We start from the raw sequence: 23,439 nt of genomic DNA on the forward strand, positions 1-23,439 counted from the left end.
TTTGTTGGGATCCCTCCTTGGAGGTACCAGCTCGGGCTGTGTTTCTATTTCTGTGCCAGGAATAAATGGCTTCACCAAACAGAACATCGGAAACCGCCACTGGAAAGCCGGGCTGGGATGGGTGAGGAGGCAGGGTCTGACTGGGAGTGGGGCTGTGGGGAGCCACTGGAGCTGCCGCTGCGAAGGGGCTCTGGCCCCAGCAGTGACAGCCTCTGGCACTGCGAGTGGGACAGCCCGGGAGCATCAGGAGTGCTCAGACTGGGGAGTTTCCTTAACTGACATCACCAAATTCCCATGCCAGGACCTGGCATCGCGAGAACCTCCGTCTCACAGCAGGACTGGCATCACCGATCATGGTGGGACCGTGGCACCACCAAACCCTACCCAGACTCATGCCAGGACTGGAACATCAAAGCCTGACACTGGGACAGCGGCAGCACCAGAACCTCCCAGTCCCGTGCCAGGTCTGGCATCACCATACCCGCCTGCTCCTGTGCCACAGGCCACAGCACTGCCAAAACAACTCGGCCACAAACCAGGACTGGCACCACCGAACTCCCACGCCAAGACTGTGGCATCACCAAACCTTCCCAGTGCCTTCCTGAGACTGGGACATCACCAAAACCCCCCAGTCCCACACCAGGACCGCCATCAGCAAAACCACGTGGCAGGAACGTGGCAACACCAAAACCTCCGCAGCCCCAGCCACACAGAACTGGCACCAATGGAAGCTCCCTGGTTGCACAGCAGCCCCGTGGCCCCCAAAGCCCCCGGCCCCGCACCTGCAGCCCCGTGGCCCCCAAAGCCCCCCGGCCCCGCACCTGCAGCCCCGTGGCCCCCGAAGCCCCCCGGCCCCGCACCTGCAGCCCCGTGGCCCCCAAAGCCCCCGGCCCCGTACCTGCAGCAGTTGTTGTTGCCACACATGAGGACCTCGCGGCCACCGCAGCAGATGGTGCAGTAGGACTGGTACCCGTCGTCGTCGTACTGGTACGCGCACTCCAAAAAGCAGTTCTGGGGACAGCCAGGGTGTCACTGCGGCCCCGGGGACACTGGGGACCCTGGGACAGGGTCAGGCATCCTCTGAGACGCCCAGGCCGTGGCCCATGGCCCGGCACCGCACCATACCTTGCAGTTTTGGCACATCCCCCCGATGAACAGAGGGTGCTCTAGGGTCACGTTGAGGCTCCCACAGGAGATGCAGATGTCTGGGGGAGAAGGGGAGACATCACCCTGGCACCCCACTGCAGTGTGGGGACACCCCGACCCCTGTCCTGCAGTCCCCAGAACACACTCACCCCCATGCTGGGTTACACCAGAGCTGGGGACCAACCCTGGAAGCAGCAGGCAGGACTCCCACTGTCCCCAGCCCCACCCCGGACCCCAACAGCCCCCACAGCCCCGGGCAGTGTCCTGAGGGTCCCTGCCACCATCCAGGGTGGGCCACTGCCACATCACAGCTGCTATCCCTGCTGCCAGCCAGGGTGAGGGTGGGACAAGCCTGGCCTTCTTCCCCTGAGCTGCCCCCACACCCCTGCAGGCCCCCTCTATCCTGAGGTGCCCAGGCAGGGATGGACCCCCACCCCACCTCCTGGGTGCAGGAGGTGCCCTGGCCCCATACTCACCTTCAATGTTCCTGCACTTCTGCCGGACCTCGTACACCAGCCGCTCTGGGGGAAGAGGGGCGTCAGCGGGGCCTGGCCCCAGCCAGGTCCCCTCATGGCTGGGGATGAAGGGAGGGACTCCCCGGGAAGGAAGGACCCCGAGGGAGAAGGGGGCCTGGCCTGGAGCAGCTCTTGTCCCCCCCACCCCCAAGTGAGCATGGCCAAAGCAACCCCCCGAGAGAGGAGTGGTGGGCGTGGGGACATCCCCAGCCTCCTGGTACCTCGGGTGCGCTCGTCGATGATCTCCTTGACCTTGGGCTTCTCCTGGGTTGTGCTTTTCCGGGGTTTTTTGGCGGGTGGGGGCGGTGCGTAGGCGGCTGCTTCGGGCTCGACCCACATCTCCGTGTAAACTTCTTTGTAGGGGTTCCGCTCCTCTGCAGGACCAGGGCTCGTCAGCGGAGTTCCCCCGTCAGGTCCCATCACCAGGATCCCCCCCCAGGGTCCCCTCCCAGCCCCACAGCACCTGCCCTGCCCAGGCCCGTGCCACCCCGGTGACGCTGGAGCTGATGGCGAGTGTCCCCCAGTACCCCAGGCGGGTCCCCACCCCACACAGGGCCTGCGCCCCCGCTCACCTTCGGGGGGCTCCAGCCCCTTGGGGCCGGAGGGCTGGAAGCCGCCCAGGGCCCACTCGATCATCTGCTTGTTCTGGATCTCCACCACCTTGGATGTGTCCGTCTCGTCGTTCTCAGGGCACGCAGGGAAGATCTTCCCGGCCCGACTGCTGGCCACCTGCCGGGGGTGCAGGTGTCACCCACCCCCCACACGGGGGTTCCCATCCTCAGGCCCCCTGGCTGCTCCCGCACTGCCCAACCAGGCAGGCCCCAGCCTCAGGGGGACCGACGTGGTCAGGAACCTCCACAAGAGACCCCCAGCTCTGCTGAGAACCCCCAAAGCCAGGATCACCCCACAAGAGACCCTTCCCAGCAGTGCTGAGAGATGCCCTGAAAGGCAAGGACCCCCCAGCACCCCCCACAGGGACTGCAGCAGCCCCCCAGAAACCCCCAAAGTTCCTGACCTCCTCCCCAGACCCCCCCACACTCCTGCCTGGGACAAGTGATTCCCAGACACCCCTGAAGTCTCCTTAGAGAGTACACCACAAAAGCCCTTCGGGGGTCCCCCAGACCCCTTTAGCCTTTTAAGAGACCTCCATGTGGCAGGAGGGGAGGCAGGGCCGGGTCCTGGCAGGGTGGAGAGGCAGCTGCTTCTTCCACGGATGGACTCACTGCACCTCGGATGTCCCTGGCGTCCCTGCTCACCTGCAGCACCTCGTAGATGGCCTTGCGGTACATGGGCTGCTTGTTGTAGGTGGCCTGGTGGAAGGCGCTGGCAAAGGAGCTCAGGGGCAACAGCTTCTCCACGCACACCTGGGGACAGGACGCAGCCATGGGGACACCTGGGGGAGGGGCGCTGCCACCCCCCGGCCCCCCGGGCACCGCTTACCACCGAGAACTTGCCGTCGCCGAACCACATGACCCAGCGGGTGCCCTCGGCCGCGCGGCTCCGGCCGGTCATCCACCAGGACACGATGCGGCCGGGCCACCACGAGAAGCCGCGCAGCTTGCCCCACACCAGCTCGCCGATGCCGAACCCGCGCCCGTCCTGCGGGGGAGGGACACGGGGGTCAGGGCGGTCGCACGAGGGTCTGGCCCCGCAGCGCCCCCGGTCTGCCCGGCCCTGCCCTCACCTCGTACTCGGGCTCGTCGTCGGCGGATTTTGAGGTGTTCTTGTCGCCGGCGTCGGCCACGGCCGGCTCCGGCGTGGTGGCCACGCTGGGCGAGGCGGGGTCGGTGGGCTGCTGCGGGGCGGGCGGCGGGCTGGCCTCCTCCTCCTTCTGCGCCTCGGCCCGCGCCGGCTCCTCCACCACGTTCATCACGGCGATCACCTTGGCCTTCTTCTCCGCCTGCGGGGAGAGGGCAGCGCATGGCCACCGGCCCCGCGGGGACGCGGCGGGGTGTCCGGGCATCACCCCGGGCCCGGGCCCGCACCGGCCCCGACCCGCGCCCGGCAGCCCCCGAGGCCCGAGGGAACCCCCGGCCCAGCCGCCAGCACCCCCCGCGGGGCCTGGGGCCGGGGTCTCCTGCCTCAGCCGCCCCCTCGTGACCCCCGTCCCCCAGAGCTTATCCCGGGAGCCCCGGGGCCATCCCAGGAAGCCCCGCACTCATTCCGTGACCCCCAGAGCCCAGCCCGGTACCCTCTGTACTCATCCCGGGACCCTCGGAGCTCATCCCGGACCATGTCACCCTCTCCGGGTCCCCCCGTTCCCGGCCGAAGCTCCCCGCGCGGTGCGGATGCTCCGGCCCGCGGTGGTCCCGGTCCCGGTCACGTACCCGCGGGCACCGGCCGGGCCCGGGCCGGAACGCGCGGAGCCGGAACGCGCGGAGCCGGCCGGGCCGGTGCGGGTCAGCCCGGCGGCCCTTTGTCTGGGCTCCGGGTCACGTGGTGCCTCCCGGCCCGGCTGGTTGGCTGCGGCGGGGGGGTGGGGGGGGGGGCGCGCCGGGGGCACGGGCCGGACCGGAACCGAAGGGGCCCGAGTGGAACCGAACGGAACCGAAAGGACCCGAGCAGAATCGAAGTAACCGAGAGGAGCCGAAGAGACCCGGACGGTGCCCGGGCCGGACCCGAAGGGAACAGAGCGAAACCGAAGGGACCGAGCAGAACCGAAAGGATCGAGAAGAACCGAACGGAGCCGAACGGACCCGAGAAGAACGAACGCAGCCGAGCGGCCTCCGGGACGGATCCGAGCGGTCCCGAGAAGAACCGAACGGAGCCGAGAGGCTTTCCCGGGACGGACACGAGGAGAACCGAACGGTGCCGAGCAGAACCGAACGCAGCCGAGCGGACTCCCGGCACGGAACCAAACGGAGCCGAACGGCCCCGAGCGGTTCAGCCCGGTCCCGGTCCCACTTGCCCGGTGTCCTCCCGGTCTCGGCCCCGGTCCCGGTGCTTCTCGCTCCAGCCCCGCTGTCCCGCCGGTGCCCCGGTCCCGGCCCGTCCCTCCCGGTACTCACGAGCCCGCGGCCGTGCTGCGGTCCGGGCTGGGCTGCGCCTCACGCCGCGGGGCCGCTCCCGCCGCCTTTTGTCCCGGGGCCGCGGCCCCCCGGCCTTTGTGCGGAGCGCCGGGACGGGGCGGGGGCGGCGGCGCCCCGGGGGCCTCGCCCCGCACGGCTGGAGCCGCCCCCGCCCCCCGCACCAGTGTCCCCAGTGCCACCAGTTGGGGACTGGGGGGGCTCTGTGCTGGCAGCGGCCCCGCTGCACCAGTTCGGCCCAGCACGGACACCGGTCCGCGGTCACGTTGCCCGGTTCAGCCCCGCGCAGACACTCGTCTGGTACCACACGGCCCAGTTCCACCCAGTACAGACACTGGTGCGGGGCTGCCCCGCTGCCCCGGTTAAGCCCGGTACGGACGGGGCACGCTCAGGGGTCCCTGCACCCAGCACAGGCCCTGCCCCCTGCCAGCCCGCGGGGTCCCCGGGGGTCCCCAGTGTCCCGGGGGTCCCACGGCGCGGTGGCTCCGGGACCCCTTTGTGTGCAGAGAGGGACAAAGGGGTGGGTGGTGCCACCCCGGGGACCCCTGCCCTGCCACCCCGGGCCACCACCTCGTCCCGGGATCCGGAGGGACCCCAAGAGACCCTGAGACCCCATGGTGGTGCCCCAATACCACCCTCTGGGTGCCCCCCGGGTGGCAGCGGGGCGGCATCACCCGGTCTGTGCCCCCCCAGGTGACAGTGGGGTGACAGCAGGGACTTTCCTGCAGCTCGGCCGTGCCAAAGCAGCAAAGCTGCTTTGGGGACCTGGGGTGTTTGGGGACACGAGTGGGCCTGGGCCAGAGGACACGGGGTGGGTGACACCCCGAGTGTCCTGGGGGAGGGTCACAGCAGGACCTCGTGTCCCCCCCCCATCTAGCGCTGGTCCCACCGGGGCCCTGCTCTGCCCGGGGGGACAGGAAATGTCCCATCGCCGGTCGTTAAGGGACATCGTCTGGATATCACCGCTGGACAATTGTCCCAACCGATCCTTGCCCTGGGGCCACCGGCAGCTCTGCCAGCCCCGTCCACCCCCACCCTCATCAACTCCATCCCCAGTCCCCGTCCTTGCCTCACGCCCACCCTCATCTCCATCTTCATTCCACCTGCATTCCCACCCCCACCCCCATCCCCATTCCACCCCATTCCCTGTCTTTGCCCCACCCCCCTCCTCATCTCCCTCTGCATCTTTATCCCATCCCCATCTCCATCTTTATCATCTTCCTCATTCCATCGCCACTCCATTGCCTTCCATCCCCATCCACTGTTCTTGCCTCATCCCCATCCCATTCCCACCTTCATCCTTTGCCTCATCCCCATCTCCTTCTTCATCCCAAACCCATCCCATCTCCATCCCCATCTCCACACCTGGCACAGGGTGGGGGGGGTCCCAGCCTGAGGGGTCCCAGCATGGACATGAGGGGGCCAGCGCCTGCCCTGGGTGTCCCTGTCACCACACTGGCCCTGGGTGTCCCTGTCACCACGCCAGCTGCACCCCTCAGAGGCTGAAGGGATGAGGAAGAGGAGGGAAGGCTGGAGGGGGCTGGGTTGTCCCTGTGCCCACTGTAGTGGGGCCGGTGACCCCAGCTGGGACAGACAGTGGGGAGTGTCCCCAAACTGGGACATGGGCGGTGGGTGGCACAGAGCACCAGCACCAGCCAGGGATGGGGGAAGCTGTGAATGGTCACTGGGCCACCAGCCAGCTCTGCTCCCCAAAATCATGGCCCAGAAGTGACCAATGACAGGCTTGGAAGCCCTCATGGTTTGGGGACCTGCATGGTTTGGGGAGCTCCATCGAGAGGAACTTGCCAGTGCCAAAGGGCTCCGGTCTGGCGAGATGGGCATTGGGGCAGTGCCTGGGGACCCCTCCCAGGAGGAGGGAGGGGGTCATGCCCTGTGCCCTGGGGGGACATTGTAAATGTACCAGCTGTGCCCTGTGTCCCATGGGGACACTGTGGCTGTATCAGCCATGCCCTGTGCCCCACGGCATGGCCTGGCCATGCCAACCATGCCCAGTGGGATGCCCTGGCTGTGCCAGGCTCCATTGTCCCTCTGAGTGCCAGCGTGAGGGTGCTTGGCAGCAGAGTTATAAATAGTGCCAAGGAGGTGGCACAAGGGGACACGTGCCAGGGAGACCTGCTGGCAGTGGGGGGCAATGCCGAGAATGGGGTGAGGGGGTGTGATGGGGACCTCAGGGCACCCACAGAGCCCCCGTCCCTGCTGCCCACAAGCAGCTGCTGGCACCACAGCCACCCCGTGCCTGCGCCAGGCTCCCGCCACGAGTCACATGCTGGTTCCCCAGGAAACCAGCAGGAACGGGCGGCGCATCCCGCGGGAGAAGGACGGGGCCCCGCTGCCCGCGGCTGCACACGCTGGCCCCGAGCGAGGGTGGGCCTGGGGGGCACAGGGGCGAGGAGCGGAGCCGTGGCTGTGGGGCCAGACCCAGGTGCCAGCGGGGCAGTGACACCACCAGCAGCAGGAGCACCCTTTCCACCCTTTCGGCCAGCCCCAGGGCCCCGTGTGCCCACCCGAGTCCCCTGCGTGCGCCGACTGTCCCTCAGTCAGCCCCAGCCCAGGCTTTGCCACCAATGCCATTGTGCTCGCTGTGGGAGCCTTGCGGTGCCCACCCCCGCCAGTGCCAGCCTCACCTCCCGCTTCCAGCGCGCCAGCCACTCGTCCCGCTTCCTCTTGCTGATGTAGTAGGGGTCCCCGGCCTGGAAGGTGTGCCGCTGCATCGGCCGCTGCCGCAGGCTCGACTCCCAGCCCAGCCCGCCGCGGAGCCGCCCGCGCGAGCCCTGCGCCGACAGAGAGAGAGGGGTCAGGGCACCGCCGTGGCAGCGCGGGGGAGCCACAGTCTGGGCTTGGGGACAGTGGGGGGACACAGCAGAGCTGCCCTGGGGCGTGTGCGTGGGGAGACGGGCAAGGGGGGCACCGCCTGCCTGGGCACACGTGCCCATGAACATGGCCTGGCCCCTGTGTGCACCAGGACCTGGTGTCCAGAGATTGGATACTGGGGAGAAATTCTTCCCTGTGAGGGTGGGGAGGCCCTGGCACAGGTTGCCCAGAGAAGCTGTGGCTGTCCCTGGATCCCTGGGAGTGTTCCAGAGCAAACTGGACACAGCTTGGAGCACCCTGGGATAGTGGAAGGTGTCCCTGCCCAGGGATGAACTTCGAGGTCTCTTCCAGCCCAAACCAGTCTGGGATTCAAGGACCTGGATGCCATGGCACCACACCACATCCAGCTGCACCTTGGTGGGCACCACTGGCACCATCCCAGCATGGATCCACCCCAAAGCAGATCCAACACGCTGTGCCCAGGAAACTGAGGGCACTGTGGGAGGTGAGGGGTCAGCCTGGGCAGGCACCACCCCATGCAGGGCTGGAAGGCGGGTCACTGACCCAGCACATCCTGGTCCCCAGCACAGCAACAGGTGCTGCCCAGGGTCTGGCTGTGTCATGGTGCAGGAGCCCAAGACCCCCATCCTGTGGGAACATGGGCCCTGCTGCTCCCCCATGGCCACCGGTGCCGAGGGAGCAGGGAGAGATGGTGCCCGTGGGCACGAGGAGCACCGCGTTGCCTGGTGGGGTGTGGGGCCGTGCCCGTCTCCTGGGGTGGGCTCTGCCCGTCTCCTGGGCGCAGCCTTGCAGGGTCCAGCCCCAGGCCATACTTGCCTCCATTTTCAGGGTGTCAAAGTTGTTTTCCTCCTTCTCGTCCTTGCCTGCACACAGAACAGAGAAAGGCCGTCCATCAGCCGGCGTTGGCGCGGGGCTGCGGGGCTGGGACCCCGCAGGGCGATGGGGCCCACCCAGGACTCCACGGGGGAGACAGGGCCCACCCAGCCTGTCCAGGGGCCGCCCCGTGCTGGGCCGGGCCCCCCCGGCTCACACACAGGGCCCGGGCCCGCTCTGGGTGGGTGCTGCTTCTAGGATGCAGCTGCTGCTCCTGCCCCGGTGGGGTTTGAGGGTCCGGGGCAGTGACCCCCCCCCCCGGGGCGGGCAGGGGAAGCGGCGCAGCCCCGCTGCTTCCTGTGCTCTCGGCACATCCGCGCCGCAGGTCGTGCCGAGGCGCTGCCAGGAAAGTGGCTAAAAATAACCCCGGGTGTTTCAGGGGGTGAGAACCGCCGGGGACCAGGGGAGCGGGGGCAAGCTGGGGGAGTGGGGGGCACTGCTGGGTGCAGAGCGGGGCTCCCACCCACTGCGGGCATCCCTCAGCACTTCGCCCTGGCTGCTGGGCACTGGGCACCCTGGCACAGACCCTGGGGTGGCCCCAGCCCTGTGTGACACCGGGACGGTACCACACAGCTGGCACATGGGGATTCAGCCCGCCTTGGCAGCTGGAGCCCCCCAGAGCAGCAAGGCCCGAGTAGAAGAGCGGCCAAGAGCTCTGAGTGCTGGGAGACAGCAGGGGACATGGGGGAGCAAGGGAGACTCTGGAGACAAGGGGGGACATTGCAGGATAGTGTGGGACACTGTAGGACACTGGGATGGTGGGGGACACTGGGGGACAGGAGCTTTCCAGCTCCATGCTGGGAACAGGAGTGTGTGTGTACTCCAGGTATGCTCAGGCATCCCATCCTCCCAGGGCTGCCTGCAGCCTCAGGGATCTCAGGTGGGGAAACTGAGGCACGGGAGAGGGGGCCTGGCCTGTTCTGAGATGCTGGTCCCCTCTGTCACTGGGACTGGTCAAACTGGGGGGGCACTGACTGAAGTGGGGATTTCCCGTGGCTTCGGCTCATCCCGGACGCGGGATCCCGGGAGGAGCAGGGGAGGGTCCGGCAGGAGCCGAGCCTGGCGCTCGAAGGTGCCGGTGCTGCCGGTGACCCCGGCACGGGCACGGCTGGAGCGCTGGAAATGGCGGGGGGGGGGCGAGCTCCCAGCAGCGCCACCGCCCCCTGCGCCCTCCTGGGGACCACCGGGAAGCGCTTCGGCACCACACCCGGCCGGCCCCGCACCCACACCGGTGTCCGGCTGCCCTCGGCCGCGCAGCAGCCGCGCTGGGGCGGCCCCACGGCCGCGGCCCTCCCTGCTCCCCCCGACCGCGGCTGCGGCGCTCCCGCGGCTGCGCCTCGTGACTGCGGCAGCATCTGCAGCGTGCGGCTCATCCATCCATCCATCCATCCATCCATCCATCCATCCATCCATCCATCCATCCATCCCTGCCTCTTCCAACTCCATCCCTGCCTGCCTCAGCCACCCCTGCCTGCTTCAGCCATCCCAGCCCCTTCCAGCTTCACCCCAGCTTTCCCCCGTCCACCCTGGCCCTTCCTGGGCACCAGCACTGGCTTGGCATGGCCAGGCACTCTCTGTGATGATTCCAGTCTGGAAGGCCCAAGTGTCAGAGCTGGGAATGCTGAGAAGGGTGCTCCGAGGTCCAGAGTGTCCCGAGGTCCAGAGGGACCCTCGAGGGTCCAGCCTGTGCCGTGGCCTCTGGTCCTGTCTCTGGGCACCCCGGGAGCGCTGGGCTCACCCCCAGACCCCTCCCCAGAGGTGTCACAGCCGTGCAGCCCTGCTCTGCTCTGGGCTGAGCAGCCGCAGCTCCCTCAGCCTTACCCCAGCAGAGACGCTCCAGTCCTGCAGTATCGCAGGGCTCTCGGCGGGCTCTCCCCAGCTTGTCTGTCTCCCTCTTGTCCTGGGGAGCTAGCGCTGGGCCCGGCGCTACGGGGCGCCTGCACTACCTGGGCACCTCCTGATGTGGCCCAGAAATGCCCGGGACCCCTGGGACCCCCTGTGCTTAGCTGTGCCCCAGCTGGGTGCTGGGACTGACCCTCAGCGCGGCGCTGACCCCTCTGCCCTGCCTGCACCAGAGCCGGCACCTCCTGGGCACCGTGGCACCGTGGCCCCATGGCCCCAGCACGGGCAGGGCTGCCGTGGGGAGTCACAGGTGCCAGGGAGGTGTCACAGGTGGGCAGGGATACGCTGGCACCAGGGGGCACCGAGCACAAGGACAGGCATCCCTGTTCCTGCTGTCAGGAAAGGCGATGATGGGGGCTGGGATGAGCATGCGGGCACAGCCCCCCACTCCGACCTGCTGCCCCCACCCCAAACCCCGCATGGCATGGAGGGGCTCAGCCCTTCCTCCTCCTCCTCCTCCTCCTCCTCCTCCTCCTCCTCCTCCTCCTCCTCCTCCTCCTCCTCCTCCTCCTCCTCCTCCTCCTCCTGCGGCAGCACTGCCCAGCCCAGAGCCCCCGCAGAGGAGGACGGTGGGGCCGCGGGTCCCTGGGGGCTGGGCCCTGCAGCAGGGAGCCCCCAACGCTGAGCTCTTACTTTTCTCTGTGGCCTCCAGGAGTTTCCTCCTCCCGCGTTTCTTCTGGGGGTCGGAAGGGGCCAGCTCACCCTCATCGGCTGGGGCGTCCAGGCCCTCCTTGGGGGTACAGCGGCCGTTCTCCAGCGCCCGGCCCGTCTCTCCGTCCGGCAGACTCTCCGTCTCGTCCTCCTCGGCCCGGCCGCCCTTGGGGCTCTCGGCGGCCTCCTCTGCGTCCCCCTCCACGTCCCCGTTGGGCAGCGGCTCGGCGGGACTGGCCTCCGGGCGGGGCGGGGGGCACTTGGGGACGGCTGCGATGTCTTTGGGGGTGTCACTGCTTTCCACCTGCTGAGAGGAGGGGAAGGAGCTGCGGTTGGTGCTGGCGGGGGGGACAGCAGCACATTGCGCTGGAAAGTCCAAGTCCCACCTCCTGCATCCCAGGTGTGGCGGCTGGTGCTGCCTGCCGAGGGGACCCTTGGGACCAGGACACGAGGGGACCCTTGGGACCAGGACACGGTGTCACAGCACCCTCAGGGCCAGGACACATGGATGTGACACCCTCATGACCAGGACACACTGCTGTGTGACCCTGAGGACCAGGACACTCCACCATGGCACTCTCAGGACCAGAACATACAGGTGTGTGACATCCTCGGGGACCAGGACACATTTCCATGACCTGCTCAGGGCCAGGACACGTGACAGCAACACCGTCAGACCACGACACAACAACACAGCACCCTCAGGACATGGACAGGGTGACAAGATACCTTTGGGACAACGACAAAATGCTGTGACATCCTCAGGACCGTAACAAAAGGTGACACACCACGAGGATCAGGACACAGCACCACAACGGCTGCAGGAGAATGACACTGGGCCATGACACCTCCAGAGCAGGGTGCCACAACACCCTGGGGAGCGGGACATGGTGCGGTGGTGCCATCTGGACCACAACACGCTGGGATGTGCCCCGGGTGCCCAGTCCCCTGTGGGCACTGCCCGTCCTGCCTGGCACGCCTGTGAGAGGACAGCAAGGGGACAGCAAGGGGGCCCTTGGTGTGGCCCATCCCTGCTGGCATGGGCACATGGGACAGGGGCACGTGTAAGGGAGAGGCAGGGCCAGGCCCTGTGATAACCTCATGACACATACATGTGCAGGTGTGTGTGTGACAGGTGTGTGACAGGTGTGTGTGACAGAGGTGTGTGTGTGTGACAGGTGTGTGTGACAGGTGTGTGTGTGTGACAGAGGTGTGTGTGTGTGACAGGTGTGTGTGACAGGTGTGTGTGTGTGACAGGTGTGTGTGACAGGTGTGTCTGTGGCAGGTGTGTGTGTGTGTGACAGGTGTTTGTGTGTGACAGGTGTGGGTGTGACAGGTGTGGGTGTGACAGGTGTGTGACAGGTATGTGTGTGTGACAGGTGTGTGTGTGACAGGTGTGTGTGTGACAGGTGTGTGACAGGTGTGTGTGTGTGTGACAGGTGTGTGTGTGACAGGTGTGTGTGTGACAGGTGTGTGACAGGTGTGTGTGTGACAGGTGTGTGTGTGTGTGACAGGTGTGTGTGTGTGTGACAGGTGTGTGTGTGACAGGTGTGTGACAGGTGTGTGACAGGTGTGTGTGTGACAGGTGTGTGACAGGTGTGTGTGTGACAGGTGTGTGTGTGTGTGACAGGTGTGTGTGTGTGTGACAGGTGTGTGTGTGACAGGTGTGTGACAGGTGTGTGACAGGTGTGTGTGTGACAGGTGTGTGACAGGTGTGTGACAGGTGTGACAGGTGTGTGTGTGACAGGTGTGTGACAGGTGTGTGACAGGTGTGTGACAGGTGTGTGACAGGTGTGACAGGCAGTACCAGCAGTGCAGGACACGTGTCGCTGTCCCCAGTGCTGGGCGCAGTGACAGGGCAGGGACAGAGCCCGAGTGTGGGCTCCGGGGTGGCTGTGCCAGCGCTCGCGTGTGCCAGCCCTGGCACGAGCCCTGGCACAAACAGTGCCGAGCGTGGGACACGGCCATAGGGTTGGGGCAGCATCGTGGCACCCTGCCATGCAGCCGGCCTGGGCAGCTCTATGGCACAGCTCGGCACAGCTCGGCACAGCTCGGCACAGCTCGGAACAGCTTGGGACAGCTCAGTTCAGCACAGCTCGGTTCAGCACAGCACAGCACAGCTCGGCACAGCTCGGCACAGCTCAGTTCAGCATGGCACAGCTCAGCACAGCTCGGCACAGCTCGGTTCAGCACAGCACAGCTTGGCACAGCTCAGCACAGCACAGCTCAGCACAGCTCAGATCAGCTCAGCACAGCTCGGCACAGCTCGGCACAGCTCAGCACAGCTCAGCACAGCTCGGCACAGCACAGCTCAGATCAGCTCAGCACAGCTCAGCACAGCACAGCACAGCTCAGCACAGCACAGCTTGGCACAGCTTGGTTCAGCTTGGCACAGCTCGGTTCAGCACAGCACAGCTCAGCACAGCTCGGCACAGCTCGGCACAGCTCGGCACAGCACAACTCGGTTCAGCACAGCAGAGCACAGCTCAGCACAGCTCGGCACAGCTCGGCACAGCACAACTCGGTTCAGCACAGCACAGCTCAGCACAGCTCGGCACAGCTGGGCACAGCTCGGCACAGCTTGGCACAGCTCAGCACAGCTCGGCACAGCTTGGTTCAGCTCGGCACAGCTCGGTTCAGCTCAGCACAGCGCAGCTCAGCACCGGGAGCAGGAGTCAGAGCGAGAGGCCCAGCCCAGCCCAGCGGTTTCCGTGGCCAGGGAGAGTGAAAGTGCTGCTGCGGCTCTGCAGAGCTGGTGCCGGCACAGCCCTGGCAGGGTGGGCGCAGCCACCACCGCGTGCCCAGCCCGGGCCAGCCCCGCTGTCGCTCCATTCGGTGCCCTCCCGGGGGGTGCAGACTCCCCTGTGGTGGGACACCCCTTCCCTTGGGACTGGCCCTCACCACCCCAACCCTGTGGAGCCGCTCGGACACTGGCACTGGCCTCCCCGGACACCCCGCACGCTGCCACGGGCACAGGGTGCCCACCCTGGTGTCACCCCAGCACTGGCACTGAGCACCCACAGACAGACACACCTTGAGGTGCTGCTGCTCCCATCCTCCTGCAGCACAGGAAGGTGCTGGGGTGGCATAGAGTGGTGACAGGGTGGCACGGTGTGGTGACAGGGTGGCATAGTGCGCAGTTGGCCACGGGGACCCTCCTGCCTGTCCCCAGTGAAGTACAGGTCCCACGATGGCCTGCTGGGTGGCAGGGTCCAGGGAGGGGACATGGCACTGCTGGGGGACTGGCGTGGGCCACAGGGCTGACGGTGCTGCCCGCCAGGGAGGGGTGGGGAAGGGCCACCGACGCTGAGGCACAAGCTCCAGGGAGATGGCAGGCAACAGGCAGCCTGTCCTCCCCGAGGTTCCCCGGATTCGTGCCACAGGGTCCCGTGACCCCTGTCCCCACCATCAGGCTCCCCTACGCAGCCGCTGCAGCCCCACAGCCACTTCCTCTCCCTCTGGCCCCAGGGCTGCCACTGCCACTTCCTCTGGAGCTGGGAAGGGAGGGCTGAGAAGGTGCTGGCGCTGACGAGGGGATGTTGGGGTTCAGGGGGGTCCAGCAGGACTGGCCGTGGCTCTCCCCATCCTGGCTGCATCAGGCCCAGCCCCCAGGGAGGGCACGGCCCCCCGAGTGGACACTGGTGTCGTCAGGAGGGCAGAGGTGCCAGTCCATGAACGAGGGCACACCTGGGCTTTCAGAGGCCAATGGCCGGACCTCAGTGTGCCCGGCCAAGGGACGCTGCAGCCCCGGGAGGGCCAGACACCCACCGTGGTATGGGCTGGCAGTGGGGACACCGCAGTGTGGCCTGGGAGCAGTGCAGGGAGCTGGAACCAGGGCAAGATGGAAGCCAGGGAACAAAGTCCCCGCTGGTGCCACGGTGAGCAGGACAGGACCAGCCCGCCCTGAGGGGGCCCCGACTGCCTCTCCCCCCGTGCAGCTCATGGGGGTCCCGGCCACCCCTGGCCCCGCTCCCGCCTCTGCCTGGGGCCGCATCCGTGCTGAGAACAATCGCAGGGGCTGTGGGGCTTCCCGGGAGGAAACGGGAAGGCCGGGGATGTGCTCCAGATCAGGCGCGCGGGGGCTGCTGGAGGCACGGCTGCGGGGTTTGGGGGCCTGGGGGAGACTCGGGGTGGCTGCGGGGCTTTGGGGTGGCTGTGGGGTTCGGGGAGGCTGCAGGAACTCAGCCCACCCCCTCACTGGGATGGGCCCTGGGGGCTCAGCTGGTGTGGGGGTGGTGGGAACACAGTGGCACGGGCTCCCCTTGGTGCTGCCAGGCTCTGGCAGTGGCACCGGGACTGACCGTCGCCGCTGGGCCTGCAGTGCTGCCGGACAATGCCAAGAAGCCGTGCTGGGCAGGAGGGTCCTGGGATGGGGCACATGGGACAGGACAGGCACCGTGTCCCCTCACATGACGTCCTGCCGGGACAGGGACAAACAGCCCACCCAGCAGCGCGGCCGGTAAGCCCTGGCACGGCCCCCATCCATCCCACCCCGGCAACACCCGCTGCCAATCTCTCCACAGCTGCCCTGGCCAGACCTGGTGCCCCAGATTCCCTACCTGGGCCAGGACCGGACCCCAGCTCACCAGGCCCCCCGTGCCACCAGCACGTCCTGGTGCTGCCACTCAGACACTGGGCCGGGGGGTGCAGGGGAAGGGGAGACCAGGACCCACCCCGTGGCCTGTCCTCTTCCCGGCCGCTCCGGTGCCCATCCGCATCCCTGAGAAGGCCGGCGGCGGAGCCTTCCTGCCCTCCCACCCACCCGCTTCCTCTGTCTGCCGGGCCCTGGGAACAAGCGCTGCCTTTCTCCCGCTCCCTCCCCTCGGCTGGGCCCCCGCCAAGGAGGCTGCTCTGCCAGGAGCCCGCGAGGCTGCACAGCCCCGCGCCCTCCCCACCGCCCTGGGGACACAGGGTGACACTGCGGACACTCCCTGAAGACGGATGGCGGGGGTTGGCACTTGGGGGCTCCCGTGCCCACCTCAGCCTGGGGAAGGTGCCCCTGTCACCCACAGCACGACCCGCTGAGGGGCATCCCTCTGCCAGGCACAGCTGGGATTGGGGACACTGATCTTGGAGCCATGGCATGGCACTGCATGGCTCGGCACTGCGTGGCTCAGCATGGCACGGTGCACCACAGGACAGCATGGCTCAGCCCAGCACAGCTCGGTGTGGCACGGCTCACTGGTACCATGACACCCTCCCCACAGAGCCGTGCCCAGCCAGCCCCCTGCCAGCTCCCTCTCCAGCACCCCGTGCCCTCTCAGACCGCTGACCAGGCACGGGGCGAGGCGGGTGCTCAGCCCCTCTGGCCACACGCCTGCCCACCAGGACCCTGGGAACGGGGTGCTGGGACTCCCCGGCCAGCACCCACAGAGCCAGCCTAGCGCCCATGCCACGTGCCAGTCCCCTCACCCCGCTCCGGTGCCCCTGGCGCAGCGGGCTCTCCACAGCAGGATATTTTTAGTAGCTCACACCCGCAGGGGCTTCCCTGGCCTGCTGGCAGCGCCTGCGGCTGGTCACACCAGCTCTGCTCTCTTGGCACTGGGAGCTGCCGGCCCAAGGGCCAGCTCTGGCACCAGTACCGGCACAGGGCAGGTGTGTTGGAGCACGCAGGGATGGGCACCCAGCTTCAGGGCAGGATGTGCCCAGCGCCCTGGCGCTGCTTCCATTCCTTCATCGTGCCGGGGGGTTCCTGGGGCCGCCGGCTCCGCTGGCCGGACCCCTCCTGGCTCTCGGGCCCCGGCTGTTCCTGACGACGTTCTGCACTTGTTCCCGTGCCAGCATTGTTCTTCCACCGCGGCGGCTCCCCCCGCCCCGGCACGTTCCTCCCGCCCCTGGGGCCACAGCCAGCGCAGCCCAGCCCGGCCAGCCCCGCGCACCCGCTCGCCTCAGGTGACGCTGCCCCGGCTTTCCCGTGCCCCTGGCACCAGGGTGGAAGGGATCAGGGATCATCGGGACGGGCAGCTGGGACCTGAAACGTCCCAGAACAGGATTAGCCCTTTTGGCTGCCAGAAACTTCTCCAAAAAGGATTTGCAACCAAGAGTGAAGGTGCCTCAGCTCTGTTTGTCCCCCAGGCCCTGCTTGTTCCCCTGGCCCACTCATCACCCTGGGCCTGTTTGTCACCCCTCTGTCCCCTCCTGTGGGAATGAGGACTGAGGACACTGTCTGAGCCTGGGAGACTGAGGGCATCCAGAGGAGCCTGCTCCTCTGCTCACACCGAATTCATCGTGGCAGCAGCCAGGTGCCACCTGGCCACCCTGCAAGGAGGGAGACACTGTGGCTCCCCAGTGGCGCTGGGGCACACCATGGCTCGGAAGGGCCAAGCCATGAGTATCCTCAGTCCCGGGGGTCCTGTCCCAGCACAGCCCCGAAAGCCCCGAGCACCCCGTGACTCCACAGCTGACCCCAGCGGGCACGGTGCCCGTGATCCAGCCAAGAGCTGAGCGAACCCAGCGTGCTGGGTGGATTGCCTGGGTGGCAGGAGCCGGGGAGGCCGGCAGAGCCACGGGGCACTGCTCCCTGGGCCCAACAGCCCCAGGGTGGGGGAGCAGGGTCCCGGCTGCCCAGGCAGGGAGCGAATGCACGGTGGGGCCTCGAGCAGAGCCACACGGAGCGGGATGGTGCCACCGGGCACAGGAGGGCTTGCCAGGGCCGTGGGGAGGGGCAGCGCTGAGGGCCAGGAGGGGACACCCTCTCCTGCTCCTGTCGGGTCTCCTCTGGCTCGGTGCCCTGGCACTCAGGGCAGCCAGGCCAGGCCAAGGTCTCCTGCCAATGCAGCCGCAGGGCAGGACAGCCCCGCGGGGGGACACCGCCGCCACCCACCTGGCCCCGGCGCCTGCTGGCTCACCTGGGCATGCTTGCGCTTCCGCCCGGGCCGCCCAGCTTTCCTCATGGGCGTCCCCGGCTCCTGCTTCTCCTCCTTGCTCGGGTTCTCCTCAGGCTCCTCTTCCCCCTGCGAGCCGGACACAGAGAGGACGGTTACACCGCCGGGCAGCCCGGGCATGGGCACAGCTCCGCTCCTGCTCGGCTCTGAGATCGCCGGCACCATGGGCACCGCAGGGGATGGGCGCCTGCCTGGCCCGGGGGCAGCACTGTGGCATTGTCGGGCCAGCAGCACCAGGACACTTACAAGGGTGGCAGTGGCTCCCGCCACACTTGGGCTGTGGCACAGGCCACCATAGGCCTGGGAACCTCTGCAGGTGACCCTGCCGTGCTACAGCCGGCTCAGGGCACGTGCCCACTGCTGCCACCCCCAAGCCCTGCGCACGCGGGGCCGGGGGCTCCGCATCATGGAATGTGGCAAGGGCTGTGTGGACACGTCACATCACGGGCCTGCAGGCAGCCATGAGGCTCCCTGGGGACAAGGGCCAGCATCAGGAGCCCTTGGAGCAGGCAGCTGCCTGCTTTGGGGACCACGCTGTGCCCCAGAGCAGCTGGCAGCGCCCCGCGCCTGTCCCTGGTGCCGTGGCCCAGCGCTGGTGCCGGCAGCACGCATGTGCCGGTATGGCGGCGAAGCAGGGCCGCAGCTCCGGGAAATGAACCTGCTCCTGCGCCGGGGCCGCGGCAGCACCCAGGAACCGCGGCGTGCTGGGGGGGGCCCTGTGCCCCCTCAGGGTCCCGCGCCTGGCACCGCGGCACGGGGGGATGCAGTGGGGCAAGGGGCGTGTGAGGCCCCGGCACGGCGCGGGGTCAGTTTCACCTGAGCCCCAGAAGGTCCCGGCAGCAGCAGCCAAGCAGGAAGAGGCCACGGAGGGGGAGCAAGGGAAGGAGGAGAGGCCGGTGGGGGGCTGGTGAGGGAGAGGCCAGGGAGGGGATGGGGCTGGCAGCCAGACAGCGCCGGCATCCAGCTGCAGCCGTGCGGTTCTGCACCCCGGCGGGCGCCAGCCCTGGCCACATTCCTGCCCCGTGTCCCCCTGAGCTGGGGCAGCTGCAGCGTCGGGATGCAGCTGGAACATCCCTGTGGGTCCAGCACGAAGATCCTACGGCACTGGGACACACCGTGTCTCATGGCCATGGTGCCCCATGGCCGCGGTGCCCCCAGTCGTGGTCCCCGAGCCAGCTCCCTCTGTGCTACCCCCCCCAGACTGAGCTGCATCCCCCCGTGCCCATTGCTGCCTGTCTCCATGTCTGCTCTTGCTGCATGTGGGATTGCACGGGAGCCACGTGTCGCTCTGTCCCCAGCCCCCATGGTGTCCTGCCAGAATCGTGCTTGTCCCAGGCCCGCTCTCCTCACGTGGGGCCAGGCAGTCCCTACCCCCCTGCGCAAACCCCTCCAGCCCTGCAAGGACCCCCAGCCCCCTGCACAGACCCCCCCCAGCCCTGCAAGGACCCCCCAGCCCCCTGCACAGACCCCCCCAGCTCTGCAAGGACCCCCATCCCCCTGTGCAAACCCTCCCAGCCCTGCAAGGACCCCCCAGCCCCCTGCACAAACCCCCCTGCCCTGCAAGGACCCCCCCAGCCCCATGCACAACCCCCCCCAGCCCTGCAAGGACCCCCCAGCCCCCTGCACAGACCCCCCCAGCTCTGCAAGGACCCCCTTCCCCCTGTGCAAACCCCCCCAGCCCTGCAAGGACCCCCCAGCCCTGGCATCTGCTGGCGCCGCAATGCCAGGGCTGAGTGAGGACAGGAGGCATTGCAGCACGCAGGGGCTCTACCAGGGCCGGGCCCCACTCACTCCCTGTGCCATCCTGGCTGGAAAGTTTTGGGACAGGTCCAAGGACAATGTCAGGATCCCAGATCCAGCACCATCCTGATGCAGAAGTCCCTGAGGGGGATTCTGGGGGTCCCTGCCCCACAGGCCCCCTGTGCCTTGCTGTGCTGCAAAGCCAGGGCAGCACCAAGGAGCCCAGGGGTCCGGGCCAGCCCCAGTGAGACCCTGGCACCTGTCCCTTTGCCCCAGTGCTACCCTGGGCGCTGGCACTGCCACAGCCAGTTGTCCCTCCTGTCCAGGTCCTGACAGCATTTACAGTGGATGTAAATGAACGATTTGGGGGGTGTCATGTGCACCACGTGGCAGCCAGGCCTCCCATGGCCAGGGGAGGAGGCAGCTGGGGAGCACCCAGTGGGTGCCAGAGAGGCCAGGGGGGGCTCCAGGGTGAAACGCTGGTGGGTCAGAGCTGGCTCGAGGGCTGCCACGGTGGGGGGACAGCGGGGGTCCCTGCTGTGGAACCAAGGAGGTGCCCCCAGCACCTATCAGGACAGGGAACCCTTCCCGGGGCACAGCCGGCACCCCAAAAGCAGGGCAGGAGCAGGGGTGCATCCCGGGCACCAGCAGGGCTGGGCAAAGGGCTCGGCGGGGGCTCTGCTCCCCCCAGCCCGGCACAGGGGCCGGTGCCGCAGCCCCTCGCCGCCCGCATCCCGCCGGGAGCTGAGTCATCCCCCATCCATCACCCCGTGCCCGCCGCCCGGGGCGCGGGGCTCCGTGGCACGTCCCCGGTGCTGCTCCTGCGCCGCTGCCAAGCAACAACCCGGAGGGAACGGCGGCCGAGCGCGGCGGGCTGAGCTGCGGCATGACGCAGTGCTGGCTGCGCCGCCAGCCCCGCTCCGCGGCACCGGCCACAGAGCCCAGCCCGCGGCCCCGGGGGGAAACCGGGTGCGGAGACCTCCCCTGGGTGGGAGCGGGGCTCAGCCCCGCCGGGTTTGTGTCGGGAGCCACCGGCACGACCCGCAGCGCCGGAGGCGTCGGGGGCGGCTTCGCCCTCCCGGCCCCGCGGGCAGCGGCCGCCCTTGGCAGGGGTGACCTCGGCGTGCGGCCGCGGGGGAGGCGACGCCGCGTCCCGCAGGGTCAGCCCAGGACAGCGCCCGGGCACCGCCGCGGCCGGCCCCGCTCCCGGGGCTGCCGGGCTGCAGCGGGCATCCCACGGCCCTTCCCTGCACTCCTCGAGCCGCGCGCCCCAAGAACCTCCCCAAAGCGCGGGGGGCAGCGCATCCACCCCGCTCCTGCCGCCAACACTGCGGGCAAAGACAGACCGACCCGCCCCTGGGGTACTCGTGCACCCAGCTGTGCCAAGAACGTGCCGGGCTCATCCCAGCGGACACACGGGCACATCCCGGCGGACACACGGGCACATCCCGGCGGACACACCGGCCGGGCCCTCCGGCAGCCGGGAGCAATGGCTGGAGGACGGGGAGCACCAGTGTGTGAGAACAGCGTGACCCAGCCGGCCAGAAGGAACTGGGATGACCCCGACCTGGCGGTGCCCGCGGTGGGACGGCGTCCAGCTGGCCGCAGCCCCGGCACCCGGTACCCACGCCTTGACTAGCCCTGCCCTGCGCTGCTGGACACTCCTCCCCACAGGAAGAGCAATGGCTTTGCCAGCCCTGGCACTGGGAGCGGCCACCCTGGCCCAGCATGTACTCGGCTGGGGGGTCCCTCCTGAGCCTGGTGTCCACGTGGAGGAGGTGCAGGGACCCCTGGATTAGGTGGGACCCCCACGAGGGGGAAGCAGGGCTGGCACAAGGGTGACAGGGCCACCACGTGTCCCGCCCAGCACAGGGCATGAACCCTGCACACGCTCCAGAGCCAGGACATCCCCCATCCCGGGGGACACTCCCCTCCTGGGGTCACGTCCACCCTGCCAGCCGCCTTGCCCCAGCTCTACCCGCAGCCGGGAGGTGACAGCAGGTCTCTGGCCCCGTCCACTCCCCGCGCTCCCCAGCGCCAGGAATAGCTCAATCCGCGCTAATCCCGGCCGCGGCTCAGGCCTCTCCCTGCCCCCCCCTTCTCCCCCGCCGGCACCGCGCTCCCCTCCGCCGAAAGGGGCTGGGGTGTGGCAGAGGGGCCCCGCACCCCCTTCTCCTGCCAGCTGGGGACGATCCAAACCCCCGAGCCCCCCTGCCTGGCGCGGGGATGGGACGGGCGCGGGGCCGTACCTTGTGCGTGTCGAGCGCCTCGCGGCTGGGCGCGGGGCTGCCGGCGTCCAGGGTCCCGCTGGACGGCATCGTGGGGCGCGGGGCCGGGCGGCCGCCGCCTCTTCAGCACCTGAGCGGACCCCGCTGCGCCGAGGAGGGGTCCGGGAGCCGTCCCCCGCCGCCTGCCTGGATCCTCCTGCCCCTGCGGGAAGCGGAGAGGGACGGGGGTGAGGGGGTGCTCCCGCCCCGCCGCCCCCCCGCCCCCCGCCCCCCGGCCCGGCCCCAGCCCCGGCAATTATTAACACGCCACAGCCTTGACTCGGCCGGGCTGGGCCCCTTCCCCGCCATCGCCCCGGCAGGTGCCCGAGCCCCGGCCCACGCCGGCTGCGCGGTGCACGGTGTGGGGTGCACGGTGTGGGTTCAGGGTGCGTGGGGTGCGTGGTCCATGGTGTGGGGTGCGGGGTGCACGGTGTGGGTTCAGGATGCGTGGTGAGGGGTGCACAGTGGGGTGCGGGGTGCACGGTGTAGGGTACGGTGTCAGTGCAGGGTGTGTGGTAAGGGGTGTACGGCATAGGGTGCAGTGTGTGGAGTGGCGATGGGCACAGGGTGCACGGTGTGAGGTGTAGGGTGCCCTGTGGGGTGCAGTGTGTGGGACACAGTGTCCATGGTGTGGGGCACAGGGCCCATGGCATGGGGTGCATGGTGTGGGGTGTGTGGCGTGGGGTGTATGGTGTGGGTACAGGGTGCATGGTGTGGGGTGTGTGGCGTGGGGTGTGTGGCGTGGGTACAGGGTGCATGGCACAGTGTGGGGTGCACGGTGTGGCTACAGGGTGCATGGCACGGGGTGCAGGGTGATGGGTGCACAGTGTGGTGCAGGACACCCAGCACACGATGCTCAGTGTCGGGTGCCCAGTGCACGTTTTGGGGTGCATCGTGCACCTTGTAAGGTGCATGGAGGGGGGTGTGTGGTGTGGGGTACAAGGGGTGCAGTGTGCAGGGGCAAGGTGCACTTTATGGGGTGGAGGGTGCTGGGTACAAGGTGTGGGGCATGCGGGGTGCGGGACAGGTGGTGCAGGGTGTGGAAGGTGCACAGTGGAGGGGGCACAGGGCAGGGTTTGGGGTGCAGGGTGAGTGGGGCACACAGTGCAGGGTATGGGGCACACAGTGCAGGGTGTGGGGCGCACAGTGTGGGGTCTGCACGGTGTAGGATGTGTGGGATGCTGGGTGCAGGGTGCTGGTAGTGAGGGGGCTGGGAGGGCCATCAGGTGTAGGACTGTGCGGTGCAAAGTGCAGGGTGCAGGACTGGGGGGGGGTGTGCTGGCTGGGGGGCCGAGGAGGCCAGGGGATGCTGATTGTGGGTGCCGGTTGCAGGGAACCGGGGGATGCTGGCTGTGGGGTGCCGGGGGGGTGCTGGGCGTGTGGTACAGGGTGTGGGGTACAGGATGCGGGGTCCCGGGTGCGGGGTGCTGGCTGCAGGGGGCCGGGGGCCGGGGGGGCCGCGGGGGAGGCGCCAGCCGGCACCTGTTGCTATGGCAAACGCTGCGTTCGCCATGGCCGGGGCTGCTGTTGCCTTTGGCACCGGAGCTGCAATTTGTTTCTAGAGCTTTCCAGCCGCAGCCGT

General features: G+C 68.4%; 1 protein-coding gene across 4 annotated transcripts in view; it reads right to left on the bottom strand.

Annotated features, from left to right (window-relative positions):
• DNMT3A (DNA methyltransferase 3 alpha) overlaps positions 1 to 23,439 on the bottom strand; it is a 37,343-nt gene that overhangs the window by 7,831 nt on the left and 6,073 nt on the right. Inside the window, exons 2-14 of one of the 4 annotated variants that reach the window (XM_032103944.1) lie at positions 21,840 to 22,020; positions 17,815 to 17,919; positions 11,018 to 11,270; positions 8,357 to 8,403; positions 7,333 to 7,479; positions 3,346 to 3,561; positions 3,102 to 3,260; positions 2,918 to 3,025; positions 2,234 to 2,390; positions 1,883 to 2,035; positions 1,623 to 1,667; positions 1,126 to 1,205; positions 899 to 1,011 (exon numbers count right to left, since the gene is read on the bottom strand). In XM_032103944.1, the coding sequence (XP_031959835.1) occupies positions 899 to 1,011; positions 1,126 to 1,205; positions 1,623 to 1,667; positions 1,883 to 2,035; positions 2,234 to 2,390; positions 2,918 to 3,025; positions 3,102 to 3,260; positions 3,346 to 3,561; positions 7,333 to 7,479; positions 8,357 to 8,403; positions 11,018 to 11,270; positions 17,815 to 17,919; positions 21,840 to 21,908 (1,652 nt within the window). In that variant the 5' untranslated portion in view covers positions 21,909 to 22,020. Of the gene's footprint in view, positions 1 to 898; positions 1,012 to 1,125; positions 1,206 to 1,622; positions 1,668 to 1,882; positions 2,036 to 2,233; positions 2,391 to 2,917; positions 3,026 to 3,101; positions 3,261 to 3,345; positions 3,562 to 7,332; positions 7,480 to 8,356; positions 8,404 to 10,948; positions 11,274 to 17,814; positions 17,920 to 21,839; positions 22,021 to 23,439 lie in introns of all 4 variants that reach the window. The other 3 variants (XM_032103942.1, XM_032103943.1, XM_032103941.1) reach the window with 3 other exon arrangements.

This window comes from Corvus moneduloides, chromosome 3, assembly GCF_009650955.1.
Source record: "Corvus moneduloides isolate bCorMon1 chromosome 3, bCorMon1.pri, whole genome shotgun sequence".
In the NCBI taxonomy this organism is placed as follows: domain Eukaryota; kingdom Metazoa; phylum Chordata; class Aves; order Passeriformes; family Corvidae; genus Corvus; species Corvus moneduloides.